This window comes from Onychostoma macrolepis, chromosome 18 (assembly GCF_012432095.1).
Source record: "Onychostoma macrolepis isolate SWU-2019 chromosome 18, ASM1243209v1, whole genome shotgun sequence".
NCBI lineage: Eukaryota > Metazoa > Chordata > Actinopteri > Cypriniformes > Cyprinidae > Onychostoma > Onychostoma macrolepis.
The window spans coordinates 17013766-17040626 of record NC_081172.1 but is presented as its reverse complement, the minus strand read 5'-3'; the positions used below and the strand labels follow the sequence as shown (position 1 = coordinate 17040626).

General features: G+C 36.2%; 3 protein-coding genes and 1 long non-coding RNA gene across 8 annotated transcripts in view; 2 read left to right on the top strand and 2 right to left on the bottom strand.

Moving 5' to 3' along the window:
• Positions 1-208: 208 nt before the first annotated feature.
• On the bottom strand, positions 209-3834 carry exosc5 (exosome component 5). Its single transcript, XM_058752118.1, has 6 exons — positions 3679-3834; positions 3431-3544; positions 1205-1326; positions 656-796; positions 470-559; positions 209-327 (listed from the first exon to the last, which is right to left on the bottom strand). The coding sequence occupies exons 1-6, from the start codon at positions 3806-3808 to the stop codon at positions 232-234; spliced, it is 693 nt and encodes a 230-aa protein (XP_058608101.1). The 5' UTR covers positions 3809-3834; the 3' UTR covers positions 209-231.
• A 250-nt stretch (positions 3835-4084) lies between these two features.
• Positions 4085-13033, top strand: bckdha (branched chain keto acid dehydrogenase E1 subunit alpha). The gene is made up of 8 exons (XM_058752117.1): positions 4085-4243; positions 5767-5943; positions 6047-6133; positions 6233-6341; positions 6841-7002; positions 9603-9809; positions 9887-10028; positions 11800-13033. Exons 1-8 carry the CDS (start codon positions 4130-4132, stop codon positions 12140-12142), a joined length of 1341 nt encoding a protein of 446 aa, XP_058608100.1. The 5' UTR covers positions 4085-4129; the 3' UTR covers positions 12143-13033.
• Positions 13034-18898: 5865 nt separating this feature from the next.
• The window catches only part of LOC131524761 (uncharacterized), a 48360-nt gene continuing 40397 nt past the window's right edge, over positions 18899-26861 (top strand). The window contains exon 1 of the long non-coding RNA XR_009267066.1: positions 18899-19016. This is a non-coding gene — a long non-coding RNA (uncharacterized LOC131524761). The remainder of the gene's footprint in view (positions 19017-26861) is intronic.
• Positions 22461-26861, bottom strand: part of b3gat1a (beta-1,3-glucuronyltransferase 1 (glucuronosyltransferase P) a) — a 44773-nt gene continuing 40372 nt past the window's right edge. For 3 of the 5 annotated variants that reach the window (XM_058752064.1, XM_058752065.1, XM_058752066.1), the window contains exons 7-8: positions 24250-24353; positions 22462-24078 (exon numbers count right to left, since the gene is read on the bottom strand). In XM_058752064.1, the coding sequence (XP_058608047.1) occupies positions 24267-24353 (87 nt within the window). In that variant the 3' untranslated portion in view covers positions 22462-24078; positions 24250-24266. Of the gene's footprint in view, positions 24079-24249; positions 24354-26861 lie in introns of all 5 variants that reach the window. The other 2 variants (XM_058752067.1, XM_058752068.1) reach the window with 2 other exon arrangements.

The following is a 26861-nucleotide window of genomic DNA, read 5'->3' as shown; positions in this document are numbered from 1 at the left end:
CGTTAATGATATTTTTGAGTATTATGTGAGTACGCAAATTAATATGGCATAAGCTACAAAATGAAATCTTGAAGTGATAAAAATACCATCTTGGGAGTAATAGAATTGCTCTGTAAAGCTTTGTGGGTGAACACACACACACATATATATATATATATATATATATATATATATATATATAGAGAAGAAATGATGATGCAAACTCAAATTAAAAATCCCAACAAGCATGTTTTATTTTATCTTTGAATATCTCCGTTTGACAGAATCCCTATAAAACTGGAAAATTTGTTCAGAAGCCTTTTGACTGATTGCGATGCACTGCTGCAGCTGTGTAGGAAGAAAACACATTTATGTCATTGCCTTGTAGAAAATTCAAGCAGGTTATGAAACACACACAAGTACCTATGTATCATCGGCACAAACAGAGCAATGAATCACACGCAAGAATGAAATGCGCATCTGATCTCACCTCCTGGACTGAAAAAGAGCCTGTGGTTGATGACATCAAAACACTGCTCTCAGCGCTATCAATAGCAAATGTTAACAACGCTCGACTTTCCTGGAAAAGAAAACATAAAAGACACAGATCAAGAGCTTAATAACCTGTACACTGTGGTTTGTGTCAGCCATGGGCAACAGGATGTACGGTGTGTACCTTTTCCTGCCGAGCCGTAGGATCAGTGATTATCTGGCCCTCTTTGCTAATAGCACAGGTCACACTACAAAAAAGGTGGCTCATGGGCAGCCCGGCATCCATTAGAGCCATACAGGCGGCATTCAGGCAGCACGACAGCAGCTGACAGTTAGATAAGGACCCAAACTGTAGGGGGACACAGTGAGAATGCAAGACAATGGGACACAAAAAACAATCAACGGTAGCGTGGATGTTTGGGGCCAGTGTCATTAAATGGAAAAGGTCTCTTAAGCTCACCAAGGTTGCATTTATTTAATTTAAAACAAACAAACAGTAAAAGCAGTAATACTGTGAAATATTACCATATAAAATAACTATTTTCTATTTTAATACATTAAAATGTAATTTTCAGCAGCCATTAACTTTACTTTAGTCTTAAGTGTCACATGATCCTTCAGAAATCAACAGCAGGTAAGTAAAAGTAGTCAAATAATATTACCAGACGTATTACATATGCCCTTTTCTTAATTTAACACATATTAGAAATCGTTTTGCTGGTGTTCAGGATACAGAGCCATCATCGTGGACGACCTGCAGGACGACTGTGACTGAGGAGCGAGGATGAAGCGTCAACAGAAGCGCAGCCTCGCACGTCTCGCGCACGCACTGCTCTCGCGCGCGCTCTCGGACTCCTGACCAAACACAACAACATGAGAAGACTTTGAGTCTGTACCAGACTGACACCTAATGGTGAGAACTGGCAGTGCAGGCCGAGACGAAGAACACTGAAGGTGTGTGTTGACAGGAGGAGTGTATGAACAATGTAATCACGGAAAGGAAAGACACTTATTATTAAACACCTGACTTGATTATTAGTCATTCTTAAAAGCTGTTCAAACAATTTGTAGGTAAAAGCCTTACAAATAACGCATGTTCTATAAGAAAACAAACAAAAAACACACACGACACAAAACGCTAACTAACTGGCAATTTAGTAGCATGCTTTCCTGAAATGTAGTTTTAAGATTCGTTCCAAGGTGCTTTGAAGGGTCAGTCCCTAAACTAATAATTATTATACATTATATACTTATTATTGTATAATGTAAATAATATATAGTAATAATATATATTGTTATATATTTGATAAATTCTCATAAAATGTGTGTCTGCATAAAATTACATTTACAAAGGTGATTTTATATACACTGAATGAAAGTAAAGTGTCTACTTCAACATTTTAAATATCTTTTGTGAAAATAAAATATGGGTGAAGCAATGTCCCATCATCATTCAGCATAATGCATATGTAAAAAAACAAAAACATTCTGACCTGTACATATTAAAAATATATAAATGAAAAGGTGATTATTTTAAAACGTCTTGCTGACAAATGAGTAAAAGCTAGTAGTTTGAAGGATAGTGGCAACGATTGGTAAAGATTTAACATTACAGTAGGGGTGTCCCCGAATAGTCGACGATTCGAGGAGCCGGGTTCGACTCACAGTCGAATATTCGCGGGGTGTTATGATCATGCCATTTTGGCTATATGGGGGTGCTCAGTGTCTGATTTCACATGGAACTACCGGTCTTCTCCCAATAAGTTAATATACAGCCTATTATGATAATGCTGTAAATAAGAATCTTAAAAGAAAGAAGCTTTAAATGAATATTTTAATGTGGGTGAATAAATCCAACTTCCCCTATAGATTTAAGTTTCGCTTTCTAATCTGTCACAGACAGAGGAGCATGGCCGCAGGGATTTAAATCTTTAACAAGACTCAAATTGACACAGGCAGAGTGGAAGACTTCATCTCTTAAGCGCGCGGTGCGAGCAGGACAACAATGCAGAATATTAATAACTATGACTGGCACTGTCATATACATAGCATTATGAGAACACTATTATAATAAAACGCTGTGATTTATTTGTGTGTCTGCATGTTATTGCGTGAAGAACGCGTCCACAAAAGGTGTTCATTCAGAGCCGCGCAGACGCGTTCATGTGCATTCGGGGCATTTTGTGCAGATAGCCTGTAAGTTGTAATATTAAGGTTATGTTACATAAATAACGAAGCGTATTCTATGTGAGATAAATGAGTTAAATCCCATTGATTAAAAACCTTCTATCATATGCTTCATTCTACTGGTCATCTTCAGCGCGCGCAGCTCAAAGCAGAAATGCAGAAAGTTATAACTACGATCATATAGCCGACATAACGTTATAATGAAAGCACTATTGTGTTTAAAAAAAAAAAAAAAAAAATTGGGAATTCTTAAGGGTTCTTTTTAATCAAAACATAAAACATTATTTACCCCGTTTGTATCTGCGAGGCGTCCGTTACACATTTTCCTTGTGTATTTATGACTGTCGAATGTCTGACTTGACTCTTGGTAATATATATTGCCCCGCCCCCAAATATATGATTCGGCTATCGGCATGAAATCCTTACCCTTAGTCGGGGACACCCCTACGTTACAGTTAATTCGTTTTTGGGGGCTGTAGAGTCTATTAATGTCATCTAACGATTCTTCTTCTAAATATGCCTGACAAGATATTTTAGCATATTAACTATTGTTATACCGCATGACTGCTGGTGTCTTCTGTAAATCATGGTAAAAATGCATGATCAATCATTATTTATTTTGTTTAGTTGAAACAAACAGGACACATTTTAAAGTACGGGAGAAACGTAAAAAAGCTGTGATAAACTTTCATAGTTTTAATGATTGATTTTGTATTATCATTAATTATGAATATGTACAGCATAGGCTGCAAAATAAGTTGATTTAACATACCTGGAAGCCCCATTTTAGGCTGGATAAGAACCTCTACAGTAGCTCGATCATAGATTTCCTTGCTGACTTTCACTTCAGCTGGTCCATAAACTCCTGCCAGGATACTAGTATCACCTGAAGATACATTGACACAGTCAGAACAATACAGATATGAATGAATAACACAGATCTCTGGACTTAAGCTTGACAGGCAACTAGGTCGCGCGCTGAACAAAAGAAACAAATCAGTTACAAACTGATATAAATACCTTGAACAAAAGTGGAAGTCCCGTCAGGTTTGGATAACAAACTCTGCTCACTTCCATATTCTCTTAAATTTGAACAACTTTGATCTAACTCCATCATGGTCCTCATGCACAATCCTCTCGTCGCGCTCATATATGCGTCATTGTTTTGAGCGCACCATTATGACGACATGGCATTCGTGCGCCGTCTAGTGGTAAACTGTCGCAATGACCGCGTGCGCAGAAACCCTTGACCGGTTTAATTAAAATGTATCTGCTACTAAATTGTAGTTATACGGAGGAATTAATGTTCAATAAAATTTAACATGTAATTAAAATGATACATTTCCCAAATAAAAAGGTAAAAAAAAAGGGATGAATGTTTGTGTTGTATGACATTGTCCAGCAGGGGGCGCATTGTATGGGATTTTCATTAGAGACAAGAACAGACGCAATACACGCACTTGACGTAAAGATGGCGGCTGCTAGAGGTTTAACGAAATTATACAGGATTGGGCTTCACGCGATTCGTCAAAATACTACGTTAAAAGCAACAACGTTTCTCCAGCAAAGAGCATTCCGCGTAAATGTAAGCTTTACCTGTATGACAACTGCAAGTTCTCCGCGAACGGACTTTTGTCATTAGCAAAAGTTGCTAATCAGATGTTTGAACTATGCAGCTGCGCGAACCTCAAAACATTGGTGTAATTTGGATTGTATGAAATTTATAGCAATAGTAAAGCACCTTAACAAAAAGAACGATGTTAGTCTTAAAATAATGTTAAGTCTTTGAGTGTTTCTAATGCTTATGTATAGGCATTCCTTATCTGACCTAGAAACTGTACACAATTGCGTTCGATCCGTCTGATTATGTGATCTAGTGATTGTTTTGTGATCTAGTAGTTGTAACCATCTAGTAATTGTTTTAATCTAATAAGTATTGGTCAGATCTCTGTGTATTGTTGTGGGTAATGGGACTATTCAACCTTCACACAACGCTGTTGATTTACACTGGGAGCCGATTGGCTGATTCTGGGGGGTGTGTGGAGGAAAACACAATGCTGATCCTTGCAGCCTTGTGTCATTGAAATATATTCACTTTTTAGCTTCCCAGCATTAGATGATCTTGCATTAAATATGTGCATTAAGTAATTGATGAGCAAGTGTATTCTCTGTGATCCTAAATCTAGCAGCTGATATAAAGGTGTGCATCAATATGCAAACCATGCACTTCAAATATTTTGACATTTATAGTTTTATACATTAATTTACAGTTGTTTGAACACCACTGAGCTAGTCTTTGTTTTCATGAAAAGTGTGCTAACAAATTCTAAGGCACATGTATTTTTAAGGCATTTTCTTATATGCGTGCTTTACCGTTTTTCTTAATATTTAATCTTACATTGATTTTATTTATTTTAGTGCTACTTTTTTAAAGGATCTATATTTTCTCTCTTTACCTTTTGTTTATATTTCTGCATCAAAATCATAAGATGACCCGTGTTACCTTTAAACCAAAACAAAGGCAAAATAAAAGATCTCATCATTAGATAGTAAAACTTCCTTGTCAGGAATTGGCAATTAAAAATCTAGTGTAAAGGTCTCTGTGTGTAACAGTGTTTTTTAAATTAATTAATTAATTATTTTTTTTTATTATATAGTATCATTGAGTTACTATTACAGTTATTATTTATAAAATAATTAATTTTATATTTTCAGTGTTCATTTTCATTTTAGTAATTTTATTTGTCATTTTATTATTATTTTTAAATGAGTCTGTATAGTTTTTAATTAATATTTGTTTTAATTTTAGTTATTTTAGTACATCAATTTAAAGTTAAAATTAGAAATACTGCCTTGTCAGCTAGCTGAAATAAAATAAGTTTGTAATGTTTTATTCTATTTCATTATATTATTTCAAGTAACGGAAATGTTTTTTTTTTTTTATGATTTTAGTTTTAGTTAACTAATAACCCTGGTTTATGAGGGAATTATTGAGCAGTTTTTGTCTGATTGTTAAAGTACGTGATCAGATCTCATAATTCACGGTCTCATGAACTGCTTCTCTGATGCTTGTGTATTCACTCCCTGATCCTCTGTCTCTGTCTTCAGGGAGCTCTTCGCCAGCAGCCGTTTGATTCTTCAGCAGAGAAGCCGCAGTTTCCCGGGGCCTCGGCGGAGTTTATTGATCACCTGGAATTTCTCCAGCCCAATGTGATCTCAGGAATCCCTGTGTATAGGGTGATGGACAGACAGGGCCAGATCATCAATCCGTCTGAGGATCCTAAGGTGTGGAGTCTTTTATTTGTATCATATGGAAATAAGCTGGGAGCAGGTTACTAAATGGTATCCACAAATTTTGCTCTTACACAGTGTTACTTGTCTGTTTCAGCTTCCAAAAGAGACAGTTTTGAATTTCTATCAGAAGATGACATTACTCAACACTATGGATCGTATTCTTTATGAGTCTCAGAGGCAGGTGAGAGATGCAGTGGATATTAGTGTGATGTTTATTCCATCATAAAATGACATCTGACTGTTTATAATGCTTAAATTTGGTACGCTTTTTGTGTTCAAGGGCCGTATCTCTTTTTACATGACCAATTATGGTGAGGAGGGCACACATATTGGAAGTGCTGCGGCTCTTGAACCTACTGATTTGGTCTTCGGCCAATACCGAGAAGCTGGTGAGCATGTTTACAAGCTGGAGTCACAATAGTAGCTCTCCCAGTTTTGTTATAAGCGTGCACACACACACTAGACACGTTAGTCTTGCAACTTGCTCAGGCACGATTGACCCCCCTCCAACTCGCATTGCATTTGAATATTCCAGGCCTGAGCACACTTACGATGCAACTGTTTCCCTATCAGCACAATGGAGACTATCATAATGTAAAAATTTGTTTTCTTCAATGTCAAATGTTGGTTAAATAAATATTGTGATTTAAAAAAAAAAAAAAAAGGAGAAAGATTGCAGTTTAATTTTAATTTATTATTATGCATTGATATTTGATTGCGTTATTTTTATTTATTACATTTTGATATATTTATTTATATTAAATTTTTTTTATTATAAATAGGTTAAACAATGATATATTTTATAAGTTTATCAAATATATTTATAAATTAAATATATTTATTAATATTTGATAAAATATAAATGCATTTGTTTCTGAATTTCCATAGGTGTATTGATGTACAGAGGGTTTCCTCTGGATCTGTTTATGGCACAGTGCTATGCCAATGCTGATGATCTTGGCAAGGGTAGACAAATGCCAGTTCACTACGGCTGCAAAGACCTCAATTTTGTAACCATCTCCTCACCACTCGCCACTCAGATCCCCCAAGGTGAGAAGTGAGCATGTCTGTTACACAGAACAGTCATCACAAATATTTATATACACTATCGTTCAAAAGTTTGGGGTCTGTTTTTTTTTTTTTTTTTTTTTGGTGTGTGTTTTGAAAGAAAATCTTAATGCTCACCAAGACTGCATTTATTTGATCTAAAACACAGTCAAACACTAATATGGTGAAATATATTATTACAATTTAAAGTGCCCCTATTATGGGTTATGAAAGGTTCATATTTTGGTTTTGGAAGTCCCCAACAACAGGTTGACATGCATGCAAGGTCAAAAAACACTTTCATTGTCTAATAATATGCATTTATTTTTACCTTCTTTGCTCAACGACTCCCAAACGATTCGTTCAACGATTCATTTTTCCAAACCCCTCCTTTGCGTGACGATAATCTGCTGTGATTGGTCTGATTGGTCTCATTTCCATTTCATCATGCCTGTAATGCCTGATAAAGCTTTGTGTACAGCATTACCGTGGAAGCCGCTATTTTTACCGCTCCAAAAGCGGCACCTAGTTGCAAAGAAAGAATTTGCATGTTCATTCACACCAACGCGAAAGATCAACAAGTGGGCAGAGCTATGTAGATTACTTACAAATTGTACTCCGTTACTGATTCCGGATTACATGACCAAAATTGTAGTCAGTAACGTAATCCATTACATTACACATTTTAGGTAATATAATCAGATTATTTTTGGACTACTTTTAGATTACTTTTGACTTAACTTGTTTATCACATTGATTGAAATAGTATTATCTTGTACCATAATGATGTAAAAAATGCAAAGAGTAAGAAAATGTGTTGCATTCATTGTAATTTACAACATGAAGTGCATTAAACATATTACATCAAGGTTTCCCAAACTAGGGTTCATAAAGGAACTGCAAGGGGTTTGTGAGTTTAATGAAAAGCTAACAATTAATTAAATCATAAAAAAGTAAAATTTAAATAAATAATTTTAAATCAAAGTTCCTTTTAAGGAAAGTCTCTTCACTCTGCCATATTTGCAACGCCTCTGGGCAGCTCATACAAGACCAAGTCCTATCTTAATGAATGTGGGAATCCTGAAATCTCAAAAAATGCTCGCTGATCTTTAAATTACATATGTCAAATCAGCAACAAAAATCTGAAATTAATTTCCCCATGAATGTTGTTTCTCATGCTCAAATAGCGTTTAAAAAGCTTATTTTTCAGGCTCAGGTCTCTATGGGAACCGGAGCTTCTAACAACCGCTACAGTGACGCAATGACTTTTTACCAATCAGCGATTGGCTCTTTCATTTAGAAGGTGCGACTATTCCTCCATATTGCGCAGTGCAGTTTCTCCCAGTCATAAGTATAGGAGTGAACCATCTTTGTATTTCTATAGTCTTTGTTTTAAAATAACAATTAAAATAAAACACTTACTAAAAAAGATGCCATGTGGCCATAAATCAACATCAAAGAAACTGTGAACATGCAAATGTGATACTTAATTATTGAAATATTTATTTTAAAATCTCAGGGGTACTTAAAGTATATTTGGTGAATAAGGTTTATATGACAAAAAGTTTTGGAATGCCTGCATTACATGTAACTAAGAAATAATGTGAATATATGCATTTTAATGAGTTTGAAAGACAAAAGCCTTCCAAAGACATAATAATACATGCTTAAAAAAACCTACAGAGTAATAATTCAAATAAAAAGGAATGTGTTCATCAGTAGTCGATGCAATGTTGAAACCCTTCTTAAACCTGAAATGATTTTTGTAAATCCAGCGGTCAAATGCTGTCGCCACCTGACTAATGACTAGACTATGTGTAAATGTCCACAAAACTGGACTTTCTGAATGTATATAATCGGTAGGCTATTTTAGAAAGGAAAATTTAAAAGATGAAAAAGAGAATTTAGGGAGAATCAATGAATTATGAATAATTTATTGCTATTGTGTGGATAATATGTAATCATGTAATCCATAAAAAGTAACTGTAGTCTGATTACGAGTATTTTAAAATGTAACTTACTCTAATTACAAGTACTTAATCTTTGGAATCTGATTACGTAATCCAGATTACATGTAATCAATTACTACCCAGCTCTGCAAGTGGGCGGGCAATATGCTAATGTTTCATGTTGATGTCAACATGAAATGGCTTGGGATTAGTTTTAAAAACGACTCGTTTCAATGATTCAGAGTTGACTCTTTCTTTTGAGAGACAATAACTTTATACACAGTGCACTTTCAGATTTGAAACTTTGCAGGATGTTACACACTGCATGAAAGGCAATTTTCAAAAATCCATAATAGGATCACTTTAAAGTAAAGTACTCCAATGTGTCTTAAGTGTCACATTATCCTTCAGAAATCATTATTATGTTGTTTTCGGTGCTCAAGAATAATTTCTTATTATCATTAAACAGTTGCGCTGCTTAATATTTTTTATAAAGCATGATACGTTTTTCAACGATTCTTTGATGAATAGAAAGTTCAAAAGAACAGCATTTATTTTATATAGAAATGATTAATATAATGCATCGTTGCTAAAAAAAAGTACTCATTTCTTTGTGTCAAAAATAATAACTTTGCTCTGTCACACCTGCTGTAGCGTCCGGGGCGGCGTACGCAGTGAAGAGGGAGAACTCAAACCGTGTGGTGATCTGTTACTTTGGAGAGGGGGCCGCCAGTGAGGGAGACGCTCATGCTGGATTTAATTTTTCTGCCACCCTTGAGTGTCCTCTCATATTCTTCTGCCGCAACAACGGTTATGCTATCTCCACACCGACCAATGAGCAGTACAGAGGAGATGGTATTGGTAAGTATGTGTGTCCATCACAGACTCCCATGTGAGTCTCTGTGTTTCCTTTATCTTATGCTTTTTTTTGTCCATAGCTGCTCGAGGCCCAGGATATGGACTGATGTCGATACGTGTAGATGGAAATGATGTTTTCGCAGTGTACAATGCCACAAAGGAGGCACGACGCAGAGCGGTGGCTGAAAACCAGCCTTTCCTCATTGAAGCCATGACCTACAGGTAGTTTATCCTTTATAGGAAGTACAACATCCACAGCATTCTATTATCTATAAACAGCCTATGTGGCACAGTGTAGACCTGGAGGAGACCACAGGGGTGCCATTTGGGCTAGATTGCGGCAGACTCAGCAGAAAATGCTATGAGATGCACTGTAAACCTATTTATTAACACAATATTTTACAGGGTAGACTTTTATGAAACAGCATAAAATATGTGGGGGAGAACTACTTGCCTATTGCTTGAAAAAACATGCGTCAGGTTTGATGCTTGAAGTTTTTTCACACTGAAACAGCATTTTTGATGCAGTGAATTGTTTTGAATCCAGGCAGTTTAAGCAGATTATAGTTTTCCCTTTTAAGGTTTGGATTCTGTTTGTCCATTCATTACCATTTGATTGTAAATTTGATCCTCCTCTTTATGTAGATTCGATTTCTTGACCATCAAGTTTCTGAAAGGCCCACTTCTGATAACTGCTGTATAATATATGGCCATTGTTCTAGGAAATACTCAAGGGAGTAACCCAGACATAATTTCAACAGTCCTTCAGAAATCATTCTAATATGCTGATTTGGTGCTCAAGAACAATTCTAATTACAGTATTATCAATTTTGAAAATGGCTGTGATGCTTAATGGTTTTGTGGAAACCATGTTACATTTTTTCAGTATTTTTTGAAGAATAGAAAGTTCAAAAGAATAGCCGTTATTTGAAATCAGATTAAATCAGATTATCATTACGTTGTCAGAGTGGATATGGAGCAGTGCAGGTAGGCTGTTTAATTTGCTAGCGGCTGGCTAGTTAATGTTAACTGATTATAAAGCTGTCAGTTGCCTTGCTAGGAGTTCATATTTTGCTATCTTCCTTACCCGTCTTTGGATATTTGCGTTTTAAGTCCTAAAATGGGCTTTGTGACATCTGTTCTGTCTTGTGAAAAAGTCTCCTGGTTCAATTTTGTCCCGTTTCAGAGAAACGAGAGTGTAAAAATTGCAGTAACTACAAAATCCAAGCTAAGTGAAGTTACTGCGTTCTGGCTTTGTTTTCCCGTTTGACACCGCAAATACTGCGCGGTCTGCCTTGCTGTGCGTTCAGTTTAGTGTCCCGCGGCCAAATGATGGTTGAATTCGCGTTAACTCAATTTTGACCAGATGTGTAGTTACTGCGCTTTGCCTTTGGATGGCAGTATGTATTTGTGTGTGTGTTTTATTTTATTTCAGACTTAAAGGTCCAACACACAGTTGTTGATTTATATTATCTACCATCATGTTTTTCCAACGAGGCAGGAAACATCAAGGCTGTTAAAAGTCACAGTCAGTAGTTCATCCTGATAATGAGATTCAAAGTGGAGAATGTTTTCACTGACCTTGTTTAGTAATTTTTCAGGCAACTTTTAACGTTGATTGCGTAGTTTGCGGTCCCTTATGTGCTACAAAGCATTGGGAGGAACTAGGGCAGAGATCAAAGACAGCTTTTTTTTAGTTTAACTTAGTTCAAGTTTAAACACCCATCTTTCACAATAATTAGAATAGTGAATAAAAAGTAGATGCTAATTCAATTAGAGATCTTACGTTTTGACACATTATAATGTCTCAACAGATTTTTACACAATCCAAGCACATCTTTACCCTAAAATGTAATACATGAGAGGTTCTGTTAGCCAGAGTGGCGGTTTCTGCTAATTTCACCTTTCAGCCAAACATTTACCGAACATCCACCAAATTTTCCATGCACTGTGTGAAATAAACAAAGCCTTTATTTCCTCTTTCCCCCTCCAGGATTGGTCATCACAGCACCAGTGACGACAGCTCTGCGTACCGTTCAGTGGACGAGGTGAACTACTGGGACAAGCAGGACCATCCCATCTCTCGCCTGCGACACTACATGACCGCCCGAGGCTGGTGGGACGAGGACGAGGAGCGGGCTTGGAGGAAGCAGTCACGAAAACTCGTCATGGAGGCCTTCGAAAAAGCCGAGAAACGTCTGAAACCCAACCCCGAGCTGCTGTTCACTGACGTCTACGATGAGATGATTCCTTCTATATCCAAGCAGAGAGATGCCATGTGGCGGCACGTCCAGCAGTATAAAGAGCATTACCCACTTGATCTCTATGAGAAATAATCCATGAGCTGTGGACACAACTGGGAAGTTCCTTGCACATGTCAGTTTGTTTGAATAGTTGTTGTTTTTTGTTTTTTCCTTTCTACATTTTTATTGTGTTAGAAAGCACAAATAGTGAAAGATGTTTTGTTATCCTCCATATTTGCCACTAGAGGCCTCCGTAACTGTCATTTTGTGCCTTGGAAAACGATGTAAAAGGAGTGGTGGAAATCGGTTGAAGGTCTTCTGTACTGGCCTAATGTAGCAAATGTTCTCATTCTTCTAATAGCCCATAAATACAGCATCAGTACATTGACAGTACAGAGCTATCAATCCATTCACTAGGGTTTCTTTATATAAAGCATGAAAATCTTGAGTGATTCCCTTGATTTTTTTTGCTTTCTTTCTTGAAACTCTATGAAGAACATCACTAAGTGTTCTTCATTCAGTATCTTTAGAATATGGTATCTCATTTCTCCACAAACAACACTAATATTGATTGAAGGTGATGTGATTGTGACACATGCTTTGTGAAACGGTCATTTGTGTGTATTATTACCCTCAAACCTTTCCACTGAGCTATTACGTGTGAATACAACATACTGTTACTGTAATAATAAATGGTTTGTGTCCTGTTAATTTCCCCCTACAGATGATGACGAGACATTCTGTTTAGCTGTGATTTTTTTTGTTTTTGAATTTTTGTTAATAATGAACTAAACAAACTTTCTGTGTGAAACTGACTCAACTGTTACATGACATGATGATTGTTGTGTTTGAGATTTATTCTGATTAGCTTTAGGGGTTTGTAAATCATATTTTAAACAATAAAAATTGCTCACAAAATGTAAACCCTGATATAGTGACGTGCTTACTGAACGTAGACTATAATAAAATGTTTTTAAAATGTTAGTCTTGAGGCCTATTTTATGGAGAGCACAGTGGGTTTAAGTGTGTAATAACTTCTGGTGATTGAAGCGTTATGCAGACTAATAATGTTCAGTGTGTTGTGAAGAGTTCATTATGAATGAGGGCTCAACGCACCGGTAATTTTAATGCAGAGGAATACAAAGTAAACTGGAGGTCAGTTAATATTTCTTACTCTCTGCTTTAAGTATTAAGCAGCACAACTGTTTTCAACATTGAGGTTTTTTTTGTTTTGTTTTTTTGAGCACCGAATCAGCATATTAGTATGATTTCTAAAGGATCATGTGTTGGGAAAAGTTACTTTTAAAAGTAATGCATTAAAATATTGCCTTACTCCCTAAAAAAAAAAAAAAAACGTTACATCGTTACTTAGAAAGTAATGCATTACGTTACCTTTGAGCTACTTTTTAAACGGGGTTTGCTTGTTTGTTTTTAATATAAAAAAGTTATTTTACAAATGTAAAGTCCCTTCACACCAAAAGTAAATGTAAATTCACGTCTGTACAGTAGAGGGCGCAGCTCAACCAAATTGCATGAAGAATATGAAAGGAGAAGAAATTTCAACACTATTCAGTAATAACAAAATTTTGCTTACGTTAGTATGGTTGAATTGGATTATCGAAGGTCAGTAGCAAAGACATGGGCTAATAAAATGGGATTAAACATAAATTATATTTGTAATTTAATTATTGCATGTTTGTGCAATATTCTGAGTTTGCATTTGACTGTTTTTATTCATTTAGAGGAATACTGAATCTGTTTTTGCACAGGTAAGATGAGTGAATACATGTTCATATTTAGTCAAGAGCTACAGTAACATCATGTTCACAGCGCACGCAACGCCTCTGCACTTACTCCCGATTTCTCTCAACATGGCAACACAAGAGCTGTCAGTCAAGACATGAGAAACAAAGAAACTGGCGTTACTTGTTTGAAAAAGTAACTCAGATATTATCTTCTAAATAAAAAAAAAATAACAATGCGTTACTTTACTAGTTACAATCTAATTATGTAATGTGTTTCCTGCGTTACCTCCAACACTGTGACACTAAAGACAATATTTTTTTCCTGTTCCAGGAACCCCGTGACTTAACCTTAATTATACAATAATGTAAAATGCAAATCATAATAGCATCAGTTTTATCAGTTGTGCTATTTCTGTCCTGTAGGGGATGCAATCGTCACAATCAATTTTTGACTCTTGTTTGTATGTTACATTCAGCATGATATTAAACTCTCAAACCAATTACACTCACACAAAGGTCAAGGCTGCCAGAGTCCATTTTTAGGCAGTTTGCTCATAGCGGTTCTAGTGAGCTCCCTCCATTTATCACCCAAGTAATCACTGACCTTTTGAGGGGTTCAGATAAATTTCATCCTTTTCTAACAATGAAGCTAATGTATCCAGATTTTTATATAAAAGGAGGGCCGCTGCTGGCCAAAAAGGTGCCCTAAGCAAAATTGGATTGTTGTGCCCCCTAAAAAACAACAACAACAAAAAAAAAACATATAGGGATCAAAATAGAACTTTAATAAAATATAAAAGTAAATTAATTAATTAATTAATTGTTATTAAATTATATTATTTACAAATTACAATTTTAGCTCTAGACAGTCAGGCTACCTACTACAATTTACAATTGTCTGATTGATTTTATAGTCTCAAGCATTCAGAAATCACGCAAAAGAAAATTAAGCAGTTTTACTACGATAAAACCATGGTTAATTTTTGTTAGGGTCGTGATGTCCACATGTTTTTGTTGAAGAAATTATAGGCTGTGTCATCTATCGCAAAAAGGTGGCCAGAAATTAAAGATTAAGTGGATATTTGAATTAGCCTAAATGTTTGGACAGTATTAAAGGATTTGATCGTCCTGTAAGCAGGGGCGTAAATTTCATCTAACAGTAGGGGGGGACAATAAACATAAAATTTCTCAAGAGCAATTTTTGAAGGGGACACAAATAATACAGCCAAAATTGTACTTGTAAGGATAGATATGTGTACACAGCATGCACATAGCATGGACCGTGTTTAAATATGAGTTCGGTTCATATGGTTCATATATGGGTATAATTCTAATTATTATTTTGCGTCCTCCATAGTATTTTAGGTTTCGTCTGAAACCGAGTACGTCTCTTTATTCAACCGCATAAAGCTCACTGATCTGCCTCTTAACATCATATTGAGCAAAACCCAACACATAGGTAGGTCTGCAATATTAGCCAAATATCAGTTCACACACAGGCTTATCGCCGTGTTAGTTGTAGTGGGTGACAAGCTACGGTATTAGGCCGTGTTCACACTTGGCGTCTTTTTTTGAAGCTGCCAGCGTCTGTTTTACATTATAATCCTAAGTAAACCGTGTTTTCAAAAAAGTCCTGAGCGTCTTTTCGAGTTGAAAAAGTTGAACTTTTCTGAAAAAAACGCCCTACATCAAGCGCATTTTTGACAGCTGACCAATGACAAGAGAGTGGCGAGTCGTTTCCATAACAACAAAAACAACAAGAAAAAAGGAGAAGATGGCCGGTAGACAGATCGTACTAGTTTCGGAGCACAAGGAATAGTATGAAACCGTGCATTATCCAACCGGAGCTCCTGGACTAAATTGTTGGTAGCACCATACAGTTTCCTTCCCCGTATAATGTCGCGCTCCCACAAACGCCGTTGTGAACCGACACCCTCGCCGTTAACTTCAAAAGCCGATATTTCAGCTGTTGTTATAGCAACAAAAGACGCCCTCGGCTGCTATTTGTAAGCAAAACGCTGCCAGCTTTTTATTTTACTAAAAAAGCGCTCTTGTCGACTTTTTCTAGTCAAAAAAGACGCCAAGTGTGAACACGGCCTTAAGCTTGTTAACCTTATAATCGCTCATAGAAATAACATCTGATATCATAATTTTTCTGAACTTAAAACGTTTTTTTGCGTTTATTTTGTTTTACTACTCACACTGTTATTTTAAGTATATGTCTATTATATTATTTTCACTACACAGAGTTGCTTGTAATGATATTTTTAGGGGGACAACCCTCAGATGGGGATTTACGCCTATGCCTGTAAGTGTAACAGCAATTACCAGGCCTTTGGCGCCCTTTACAGGCATTTGTAACAATATGTAATGTACATAAATTGTTTATTTTGTATTACATTATGTATTTTAACAGTGTTATTCAACGAAACCATATAATTTTACCTCATTTTAATATAATAAAAGTAATTTTAAAGGCTGTTGTTGGCTTAGGTCTGCTTTTATAACCACACACACACACACACACACACACACATATATATATATATATATATATATATATATATATATTATCCTAAATACTTATTTGTAAACTATTATTTTAAGTAACAAAACCATGGTTGATTTGTTACCATGGCTACAATAACCATGATTTTTGGTTTTATTCGTTGTAAAACCATGGCTAATTTTCTTAAGAGAACTTGGAAACTCAGAGTATATTAGATATGTTGTTGGTGGTTAAATTATTACCGACATTATTAACATCAACAGCCAAAAAAGTTTCACAGGAATGTAGGCTACCTGGTACTAGTGTGCACAGAAAGTGAAAGTGATGCACGGGCTTCATCTTTTTTCTTTTTCTTTTTCTTTTCTCGGCGCCGGATTGTGATTGCTCACGGGTATAGTTGTCCAATAATTAAGATTCATTGCACTCAGCCGCAAACATGAGGTGCGAGCGGGCGCGTGCGCGGATGCAGGAATGGCGTGTCACGCGTGCTCTGCGCTCATACTAAAATGCTTCTTTTTTTTTTTTGAGCAACTGGGATGGAGCCCCCCTGGGAGTTGGTGCCCTATGCAAACTGCATACTCTGCGTATAGGGAGCGGCGGTACTGTATAAAAGATAATAAGTATCATCTCCATTTACTGTAAATGTTTAACAATTGAGCTGAATTGAGATCACATCCTCACACAGTATCATCAGTTCACCACTAAATGAAATGTAGGCTAATATGCAGTAGGCTATCTATGTATTTTAGATCAGTAGTATTCTTGACCGGCCCTAAAATGGCTTTTTGTAAACAGTTCCCTAGTTTGGAGCTATGAGACTCTGATGCTCAGTTTATATATTTATTTTGTATTTTTATTTATTTTTTGGTCATGCAACAGATGCAACATATTAGATAGCCTACTGTATTTCCATAATACTTGATTTACTCTTGAGTAAATCCCTCTCATTTTGAACTACAAAATGTTTGTGCAATGTTGCATTGAATGAAATGTGTTTGGTATATATTCAAATCAGCATGTGCCATAGCAATGGGTCTGATAAGCATAAATGATGAGTACAAACAGGAACATTATGCCTGATTTGATGAAATCCGTCACAACAACAGCTTGGGTCTGACTGTTAAAGACTGTCAGCTGCCTGGTGTTGTGTGATGCAACAGATCTTGTGAATATTTTCATGGGCCATGACATTTTCTGTGGTGTTCAGAAGCATGTGGTTTCAATGGCTCTTTCAAATATATTGGTTTTCTTAAAATTTCACTCATGTCACGTGTTCCCTCACTTTTGGTGATTGTATTGCTACTGGTTCTGTTTAAAACAGAGCCCCTGAGGGGACATGATGATGGTAAAAATAAGATGGGAGGAAAATGATATTTCAATGCTTTTGTGTTTCTTGGGGGAAAGTTTTTGGAGAGAATGGATATTTTGTGAGTAGCCTAAATGTAAAGTTTCTCAACGGAAAATGTGAAAGTTTTTCTTATTCTGTGGCTTTAGTTACTATATTTTGAATAGTTTTCAAATACTATTCAAACATTACAGGACTGCTGCCATCAACATTTCATAATACAGTTACTTTATACATTAACGTATTATGAAACATTTGTCTTCACATTTGATTGGCCCGAGCTGCTTTCAAACAGGGAGACATTTCACTGTTTGCATTGCTTCGTTTGTGTTCACACCATTGGAAACTGTAATATGTGGTGTTGAGTGGAAACGGAGCGGGGGCGTTGTTTTTTCTTGCAAACCGAATCAATTCTGTGTGATTTGCAGAGGTGCTGTTTCAAACTAATGGCGGCTCGTGTTTTCTCTTGCTCAGATGACAGCTCGAAATGGGTTTCTCTTGCCAATGAGAAAATTAAATACCTGAGTGGATCAAATGGAGTCAACATATTGCAGCATACATTGATTGGGAACTGGAACTTCGCTCTTCTCTCATCATGATGTTCCAGCAGCTTTTAGACGCTCCGCTTGACTCTGTGATATTGCATGTAGCCTAATTACAAACAGTCCGCTCTCTTGACGTTGGCTTGTTATGAAAGGAAATTGTAGAACAAAATCTGCCTCTAACAAAAACATCACAGTTGAATGGAAATGTTTTTGAATTTTAATTTGACAGAATGACAGAAGAAGGCTATAACAACCTGAAATGCACATCTTTGAAATATTTAAAAATCATTCCAGGTTAAACATTTTGTTACTTAAGGCAATGCCACTGGTGAATAGGCTAAAAATAACTTAATACTAATAACCCCAGTTGATTATTAACATTAGGCCTTTTTTTTTTTTTAATCTAATTAAACAAATGTTTGGTGTATGTGATATTATAGAGATTTCTGGCTCAGTGCAAGAGAAATAACTCACATTGAGAAAGCCATTAAAAAATTAATGTGTAATAAAAAATTAATAATAAAGTGTAATAAAATGCATGAAAAAACAATGGTTTGCTTGTATAGTATCTTGCCTTAAGTGGTGAGAAGAGTACATGTACATATGACATGCACATGTAGGCTACAGCAAAATCATAATAAACAGAAAAACACAAATACGCATCCAATAACTCAAAACACATTGTTTTTTTCCTAACACATTTATTATTTTCTGACATTTTTATTCTCTTTCGTTTTGAGATGATCCGTGGAACAAAAAGAAGAACATTTACAAGAGCAACATGCAGAAATGTTTCGTCTTGCAAGTAAGAGAGAAGATGAAGGTGGGTGTTTTTGGGCAAACATACTAATTTCAGCAAAAGCACTTAGTGGGCAATATGGAAAATCTGCTCACTTTTACAAAAAATAGATGAGCAAACAGCCTGGCATGATTTTGGATGGTTATACAACGGTACTAATGTGGCATGGAATCAGATTCGAAATCAGGAGAGATGTCCTTGATTACTGAGACTTGTGTGCGCAGGTCATACCCTACATCGGTTTCGTCAACAGCTTTTTAATGAGCCGCCTGTTTTGTTAGTCCATCAATCAAGTCCCAGTTCAGTAGCAATATGAGAAAAACAACAACGGTCCTGTGCTGTTTGTGAGCTCAGCCAGTGTTTCATGAAATTAGAAAGAAACAGACATAGGCGTTTTATATTCGAGCGGAAGTTCAGCTTCATAAGAAAAGACTCTGTAATGTAAATAAATACATAAATATATCAATATAGAATAAATACATAACAGTTAACATTACAGTTGTTTTTCTTCAACAATACATTAAGTGGGGAGTTTGTGGCAGCATCTGACACAAAACAGATGCAGCTGTGAAAAAGAAACAGGCTAGAAGGCAATTTTTTGACGAATGAATTCACATGTTCATATGTCATCTTTATGGTTCGCTTTGCTTTGCCTCAGCTATCGTATTCCGCTTCTAAATCACTGTTTAAGCAACTAACAGGTGCCGTGGTAATTGTCTTGCAGTGTTAGTATACATGCACTCGTGTGCTCTGGAGGTGAATGTGGAAAGGATGGATGTGGTTTTCAGAGCATGAAAAGAAAACAAACCTTGCAGAGAAGTTGACCCCTATGAACCATAGACTAATGAAATGCTGCAAACACAGATGCGAATCAAATAAAAGCCATCGCGAGAGTCTCCAGAAAGAGAGAATGGTTGCATTTCAGACAGTTGAAATGCTAGAATAATACCCTCTTTTTTTCCCCCTGCGGTTTTCATCTTTTAATGGACTGAGCTTGCTAATTGCACAATAAAAGAAGATGTGAGTTCAGTAAGAAGAAGAAAAAAAAAAGCAGTCTTTCAGTTTAATGACGGTCCCCTGTCCTTCATTAGTTTGCATGTGTATTGTCTGGCCACTCTGAAGGCCTCTGTGAGCTCAAGAGGCTTTTGAAACTCAGTAGGGATGTGGTACTTTGCTAGTCGTAGATAAGAGTGTAGAGCTGTGTGTTATTATGTGTGTGCTCACTGAAGACTTTGATTCGCACAAACTTCAGAAATTACAAAGAAATGAGGAGTCGCTTTTACTGAAACGTCCTACAGCCATAATCCATCACATCCCAGAAGGAGGAGGTTGTGTCCTCAAAGTTTGAAAAGTTTTATCCCATTAAACATGTGCTATGCACCCTAAGCCTCACAACTGATTGATGAGCTAATTATGGGTTGTTAAAGTGACAGTACCAGAATTACTAACCCTTTCAAATCTTTCAATGACACCAAACGAAGCGAGAACGAACTGGCAGAGGAAAACGTCTGTTCCTCAAATAATGTTCTAGGGTCAGACATATCAACTATTTGTGCTTGACCATGTTTTTTTCAAAACATTGCTTATGTATAGCAATGTATAGCAGTTGAAGTAATGCAGCAAAACCCAACATCTACCCGTAAAAGTATTTTCCAGATGAAACATGAAACTGCTGGAGGGCTTGCTTGCTTGCTTACTTTCTTTCCTTTTTTTTTCCTTTTTGTGCTCAGGGTTAAGAAGTGTATGTAATTTTCATGATACAAGTGTTTACAGTATAGTGATTATAGAGGGCTGCTTCTTTTAAAACTAAAAAGAAGGAACAGCTCATTTTAAGCCAGTCTAAAGCCCAACATATTCTTCATTTTTGATACAAACACTTTCAAAATATAGTCCAAACATGCACACTAGACTGTTTTATCCTTGTATAGTGTCTGCGCCATTTCTTTTCAGAAGTTATGATCAATAAACATGTCTTTGTACTAATTTAAACGAGAGAGTCTGTTAATTTCCTCACACAAGCACTTGTCTATTGTCTATCTCTGGACTTAAAGGGTTAGTTCACCCAAAAATTCTCTCATTAATTACTCACGCTAATTTTGTTCCAAATTCGTTAAGACCTTCGTTCATCTTAGGAACACAAATTACGATATTTTTGATGAAATCTGAGAGCTTTCTGACCCTGCATATATTGCAACGCAATATTTTTTGTGCGCAAAAAAAAATAACAAAAATAATGACTTTATTCAACAATTTCTTCTCTTCCACGTCAGTCTTATGGTTGAACCACTGATGTTACATGGATTATTTTAACAATGTCTTTACTACCTTGAATGTGGTAGTTGCGTTGCTGTCTTATGGCGGGTCAGAAAGCTCTCGGATTTAAAAAAAAATATCTTAATTTGTGTTCCGAAGATGAACGAAGGTCTTACGGGTTTGGAATAACCTTTTAAGCCCAAAGTATACTTCAGTTGTGGCGCAAACGCTTAGTGATGTTGGTGATGATATTTACATCAAGTGCACTGTATGCATGTCTAAGCATATGCATAAAAACCTGAGTATACTTTGGGCTTAAAGCCGCCTTTTCATTGTATACGCACTTATCCTCCTAATGGCAGTTTAAATAAACTATGCATTTATTTGTGAAGCTACCATGTTTCTGTTCAGGTCTCCAGTAAAGGGGCTTCATAGCATGAGCCATTTACCCTACGGTTAATGAATAGCTGAATACACTCAGAAAAAAATATTAATTTTGGAGAATAGAAACAGCATAAATAATTAAGTTTATTTATTCATAACATCTGTTCTACAGAAGCAGCGGGTATTTAGGAGAGAGTTTTTTTAAACTATCGATAGTTTATGTTTATGCTCTTCGTAAATCAAATCCAGTGGGACAATCTCTTTCTGTTTTGTTGCACTGTTTGAAAAATTTTGATGTGAAGCTCAAATTGGATCCTAAAATCCTGCGTCCTCAAGTGGACTGTAGTGCCTGTCACGAGGAATCAACTTAAGCAATTTTCAGTTAGCTTTATATTGTTACAATGTTGTTAACACTGTAAAAAGTGATGTTGACTTAACTTAAAAAAATTGAGGAAACCCGTTGCCTTAAAATTATTAAGTAAATAAGAACTTGATAATTCTCTTAACTTATTTTTTAAAATGATCATTTACTTAAAAATTTTAAGGCAATGGGTTTCCTCAAATTTTTTAAGTTAAGTCAACTTATCACTTTTTACAATGTAGCATATGTAAATGTACATGATTTGTGCTCTTTCTCCATGTTACCTGCACCCAGATATCCACATTTATAGTCTGCAAATGTCTTTTGGATGACACAAAAAGTGTTATCCGGTTATTAACTATAAATATACTACAACACTGTACACTGTAAAAAGTAATAAGTTGACTTAGCTTAAAAAAAATGAGGAAACCTGTTCTCTTAACTTAAAAAAAAAAATACATATATATATACTTAATAATTTTAAGGCAACGGGTTTCCTCCATTTTTTTAAGTTAAGACAACTTATCACTTTTTACAGTGTAACAATACAAATCTGGTTGAAGTAATAATTTCATAAAAATGTGATAAAATTAATATGTTTGCTATGCTAGTATGTAGGCTAACGAAAGCAGACATCAATGGCCATTATAACATACTTCAAATGACATATAACATGTCTTTGTAGCAATTGTAATCCGGTGCTAAAGAGTCTTTGAAACAATGCTACCGCTTGCGGTCTTAATGGAGACCCTAATTTTTCATGACACTGGATTTCACAAAGGATCGGACCATTGCGAATGAATTTGGGTCGATAATTTGACGTAAGCAGTGAAAAGGCGGCTTAAAGAGATACACAAATTTAGTCTAATGCTAATCAGGCCAGATTTTTGGTAATATTAGTACAGGGTTTGTGCACATGCAATGTCAGTGATGTGCCTTGAATATTCACATGCTTACAGCTTTTGATATAAGAAAATAGCTTTGCTTTTGGCGAGCAGACATTTTGTTCGCTCTAGATTCCCAGGTGTCTCAGTATTAGCTTCATTAGTACAGCAACATGTCTTCATGACAGATCCCTTCTGCAAAGCCCAAAGCTACGGTTTGACATATAACTACATCTGAATATTTACTGAGGCGAGATCTGTGCTGCTCTCGGAGGCTAGCCCAATTAATACTGAATACTAACATTGTGAAACCCAACCCATCAGCTCCGTCTCCTTTGGTAAGACCACTGTGAACATGTGTGAAGTTTTATGGATGTTGTAATAGTAAACTATGGATTCTTACTTTAAACTGAAGTACAAATACAGTAGTTACATTTCTTGTTCTGTTGAATGCTAGATCACTTTATTTTAAAGTCTCTGATTGTTCATCTTTAAGTTATATTTACAACGCATGTCCTAACAGGAACAATGGACACACAGGAACAAATTCAAGTGCTATTCATATCATTTAGGTCTTAGTCATAAGAACCGTGTTACAACTTTGTAATCTCTAAATCCAGTATAGCAGCTAGCCCTGGTATATGATGGAACTGGTTTAATACCGCAAAGTGACGCTGAATTTGAACTGAGGCAAAATATCAGTAGTGCTTTGCTAGCAAGACAGTAATGTAAACGACAAAAACAGAAACTTAAAATACACATTATGTAAATAAAAAAGAAGACATTCCCTTCTTTATGTTTAAGTATCAGTCCGTTAGACATGAAGGAACATCGACGTTCGTAAATGGATGACCGTTCGCTCTTGGTCAGCCTTTGAGACTGTTGCAACCATTTTTTTTTTTGTGTCTCTTCTTAATGCAGAGTTTATAAAATCGTGGAAGTGAGCAGTTTTATCAGTTCTCAGATGTTCTCTCATCGATATACATCACAATTTTCTTTCTGTCTAGTGCCCTCTGGTTTTGTTCTTGCAAAATACTGATGATATTGCCTTAAAAAAAGACTAATCTGTGCTTTAGAATAATAGGTCCATATTGTTGAGCTTGTTTAGTTGTGGTTTACAGGAAAAAGCATCCAAACTGTTCAAAAATATGGTAGTAGGTAATATCTCCCTGCCATCTCCTTTTGGGTCCTGCTGGAAGCATCCCTGCAACACAAAGTAAGAGAAACGTTCAGCGGTACATCTGTACAGAGCCACACTTCTGTTACTTAGCATGGCCAGATGCATTTTAAACACATGGTTCATGTCCTTCAATGACCCCATATTCGCTCAGTGAAACCGAGATGATTAAGTCTGAACAGATTGCTTTTTCATTACCAACACTGAAGCAGATGTCAGATCTCCACGTTTGGGTCTGTAAAGCCCTTCTTGCCTTCGTTCACCAGTACAGGTTTTTCCGTCCGTGTGTGCCACACAAGAATCTGTAAGTAAAAAACCCAAACATTATGGTTTATGAAGTGGAAAGAGGAGAATTTGATTTTGCGATGATGAACTGTTTCTCTTAGCTAGGTCAATCACATCATAGTCTGGATCTATTTATGTATATTTATTTCAATTTACATTGGAATCGCAATTTATACCTCTTCTATGAGCATGTTTTTCATTTCTGTATTAAAACACAGTAAACAGGTGGGCTACAGCAGCAGATGACCGTACCAGGAGCCATTCCTGTCAGCAAAAAAACAGGAAACTGAGGCTACAATTTGTACGGGCTCACTAAAATTGGAAAATATAAAAAAAGGTTGCCTGGTCTGATGAGCCTCAATTTCTGCTGCAACATTTTGGATGGTAGGGTCAGTATTTGGTGTAAACAACATGAAAGCATGGATCCATCCTGCCTTGTATCAACACTTCTGGCTGCTTCTAGTGGTGTGATGGTGTGGGAGATATTTTCTTGGCACACTCTGGACCCCTTAGTACTAACTGAGCATTGTTTTCAAACTACCTGAGTATTGTTGCGGACCATGACCATCCCTTTATGTACCAATCTTGTAATGGCTACTTCCAGCAGGATAACGCGCCATGTCACAAAGCTCAATGATCATCTCCAACTGGATTACTGAACATGACAATGAGTTCACTATACTCAAATGGACTCCACAGTCACCAGATCTCAATTCAAAAGAGCACCTTTTGGATGCAATGGAAACGGAGATTTGCATCCTGGATGTGCAGCCAAAAAATTGGCAGTAACTGAGAGATGCTATCATGTCAATATGGCCAAAATCTCAAAGTAATGTTTCCAGCACCTTGTTAAAATCTATGCCACAAAGAATTAAGACAATTCTGAAGGCAAAAGAGGGTCCAATCTGGTACTATCAATGAGTACCTAACAAAGAGGCCAGATATACTGTATATAATAATTCAAAACCATACTAAATTTAAACCATATGAAACCAACATCCAGTACTGCCTGTCTTTGTGCCTTTGTTTTGTGTTCTGATATTTATGTTGCTTAGTTTCCTGTTCCCTGTGCTTGTTTTGTAGTTCTGTTCTTGAACAATCTTCTTTGTCATTGACTCAACTGTTAAAGTTGTTATTTTAGGTAAGTCTTGTTTTTAGAATAGTTTTTGCACAGTCTATAAGTTCACTTTCTGTCTTATCATCCGCTGTTAGCCGCCTCCTACACAGTAGTGCTCACAAACACTCACAGATATAAAGTTTCTCCTCAGCAGCGGTGTACCATCCATGGTACATCTCCAAATTTAGCATGGTGATCCTCGTGGAGTATAGAACATCTCCATCAGAACATCTCTCTGGGTACAGATCTGAAGTACTGAAATATACATCAGCTATAGCTATTGTGTGTGTTTGCCTAGTGTGTCTCTTGGCATGGCAGAGAGATAAAGAGACAATGTGTGTTATATATTTTACTCTACCTATTTATGCCATTAAGATAAAGTAATCAGTATAAAAATATTATCTGCCTCATTACACTTCCTGGAAACGGTTGTTAATGTCTAGAGGTAGAAACTTTGACTCATCATTTCTCTTCCATTTCCCTTGTTACTGTCTTTCGAAAACCACTGTCATTCTGCTCATTGCCTCATGAATAATTTCTAATAGTGTTGAGATGGGACTGTAGGCCCCACTTCCACTTGAGCTGCAAGCGGAGGTTAACAGTTCCACTTGAAATAATGGTGCATCTGTTGAGTTGCTCCAGTGGAATGCAGTTCATGGAATCTCATCTTTTCCAGAAACGAGATGCGACGTGTATGCAGGTGTATTTGTGCACCTGTTCTATTCTTTGGGGTAAACAGATAGCGACTCCCAATTGGTTCTCGTTCGTCTGCCTCTAAATGGTTAAATCCTGGTTAAGTCTCATCTTAAATAAGCATCCCTGAGCTCAGTAATGTCAATTAATGCATCAATTAATAAGTCCCTTCTCAAATCACAGATTAAAACATCAATTAGCCAGTTTCTTTTTTTCTATATGCATATGCACACAGGTTTTTGTGCATTATATCATGCATTCACACGTATAAGGCTTTTTTTTTCAAAGCGACTAATAATGAATGCTACAACAGAAGTGATTCATCCTGGCGAGTCAGTAACGTGAGAAGTGCCACAACAAATTGTTCCAGAATTGCTCCGAAAATATGAGCTAGTACTAAGAGAGTGAGACACTGTGATACAACAGTGAGAGAACAGTAGTGTTTTTTTTTTTTAATTTTCTTTTTTTTTTTATAGTTGTCCTTGGGTGTTTTTTAGGAGGAGAGAGATTTGGATTCAAGTATTAAATGAATAGTTCACACATACATAAAAGCTCATTCTTTATCTAGCCTCATATATTTCTGAATTCCGAAGACTTTTAGAAAAACATTGGGTCTTATTCAATAATAATTGTGTAGATTATTTTGTATTTGCAGAGAACTTCTCACAACAAAATTTCACAACACATGAATTTGTTCTTAATATCATTGTAATGT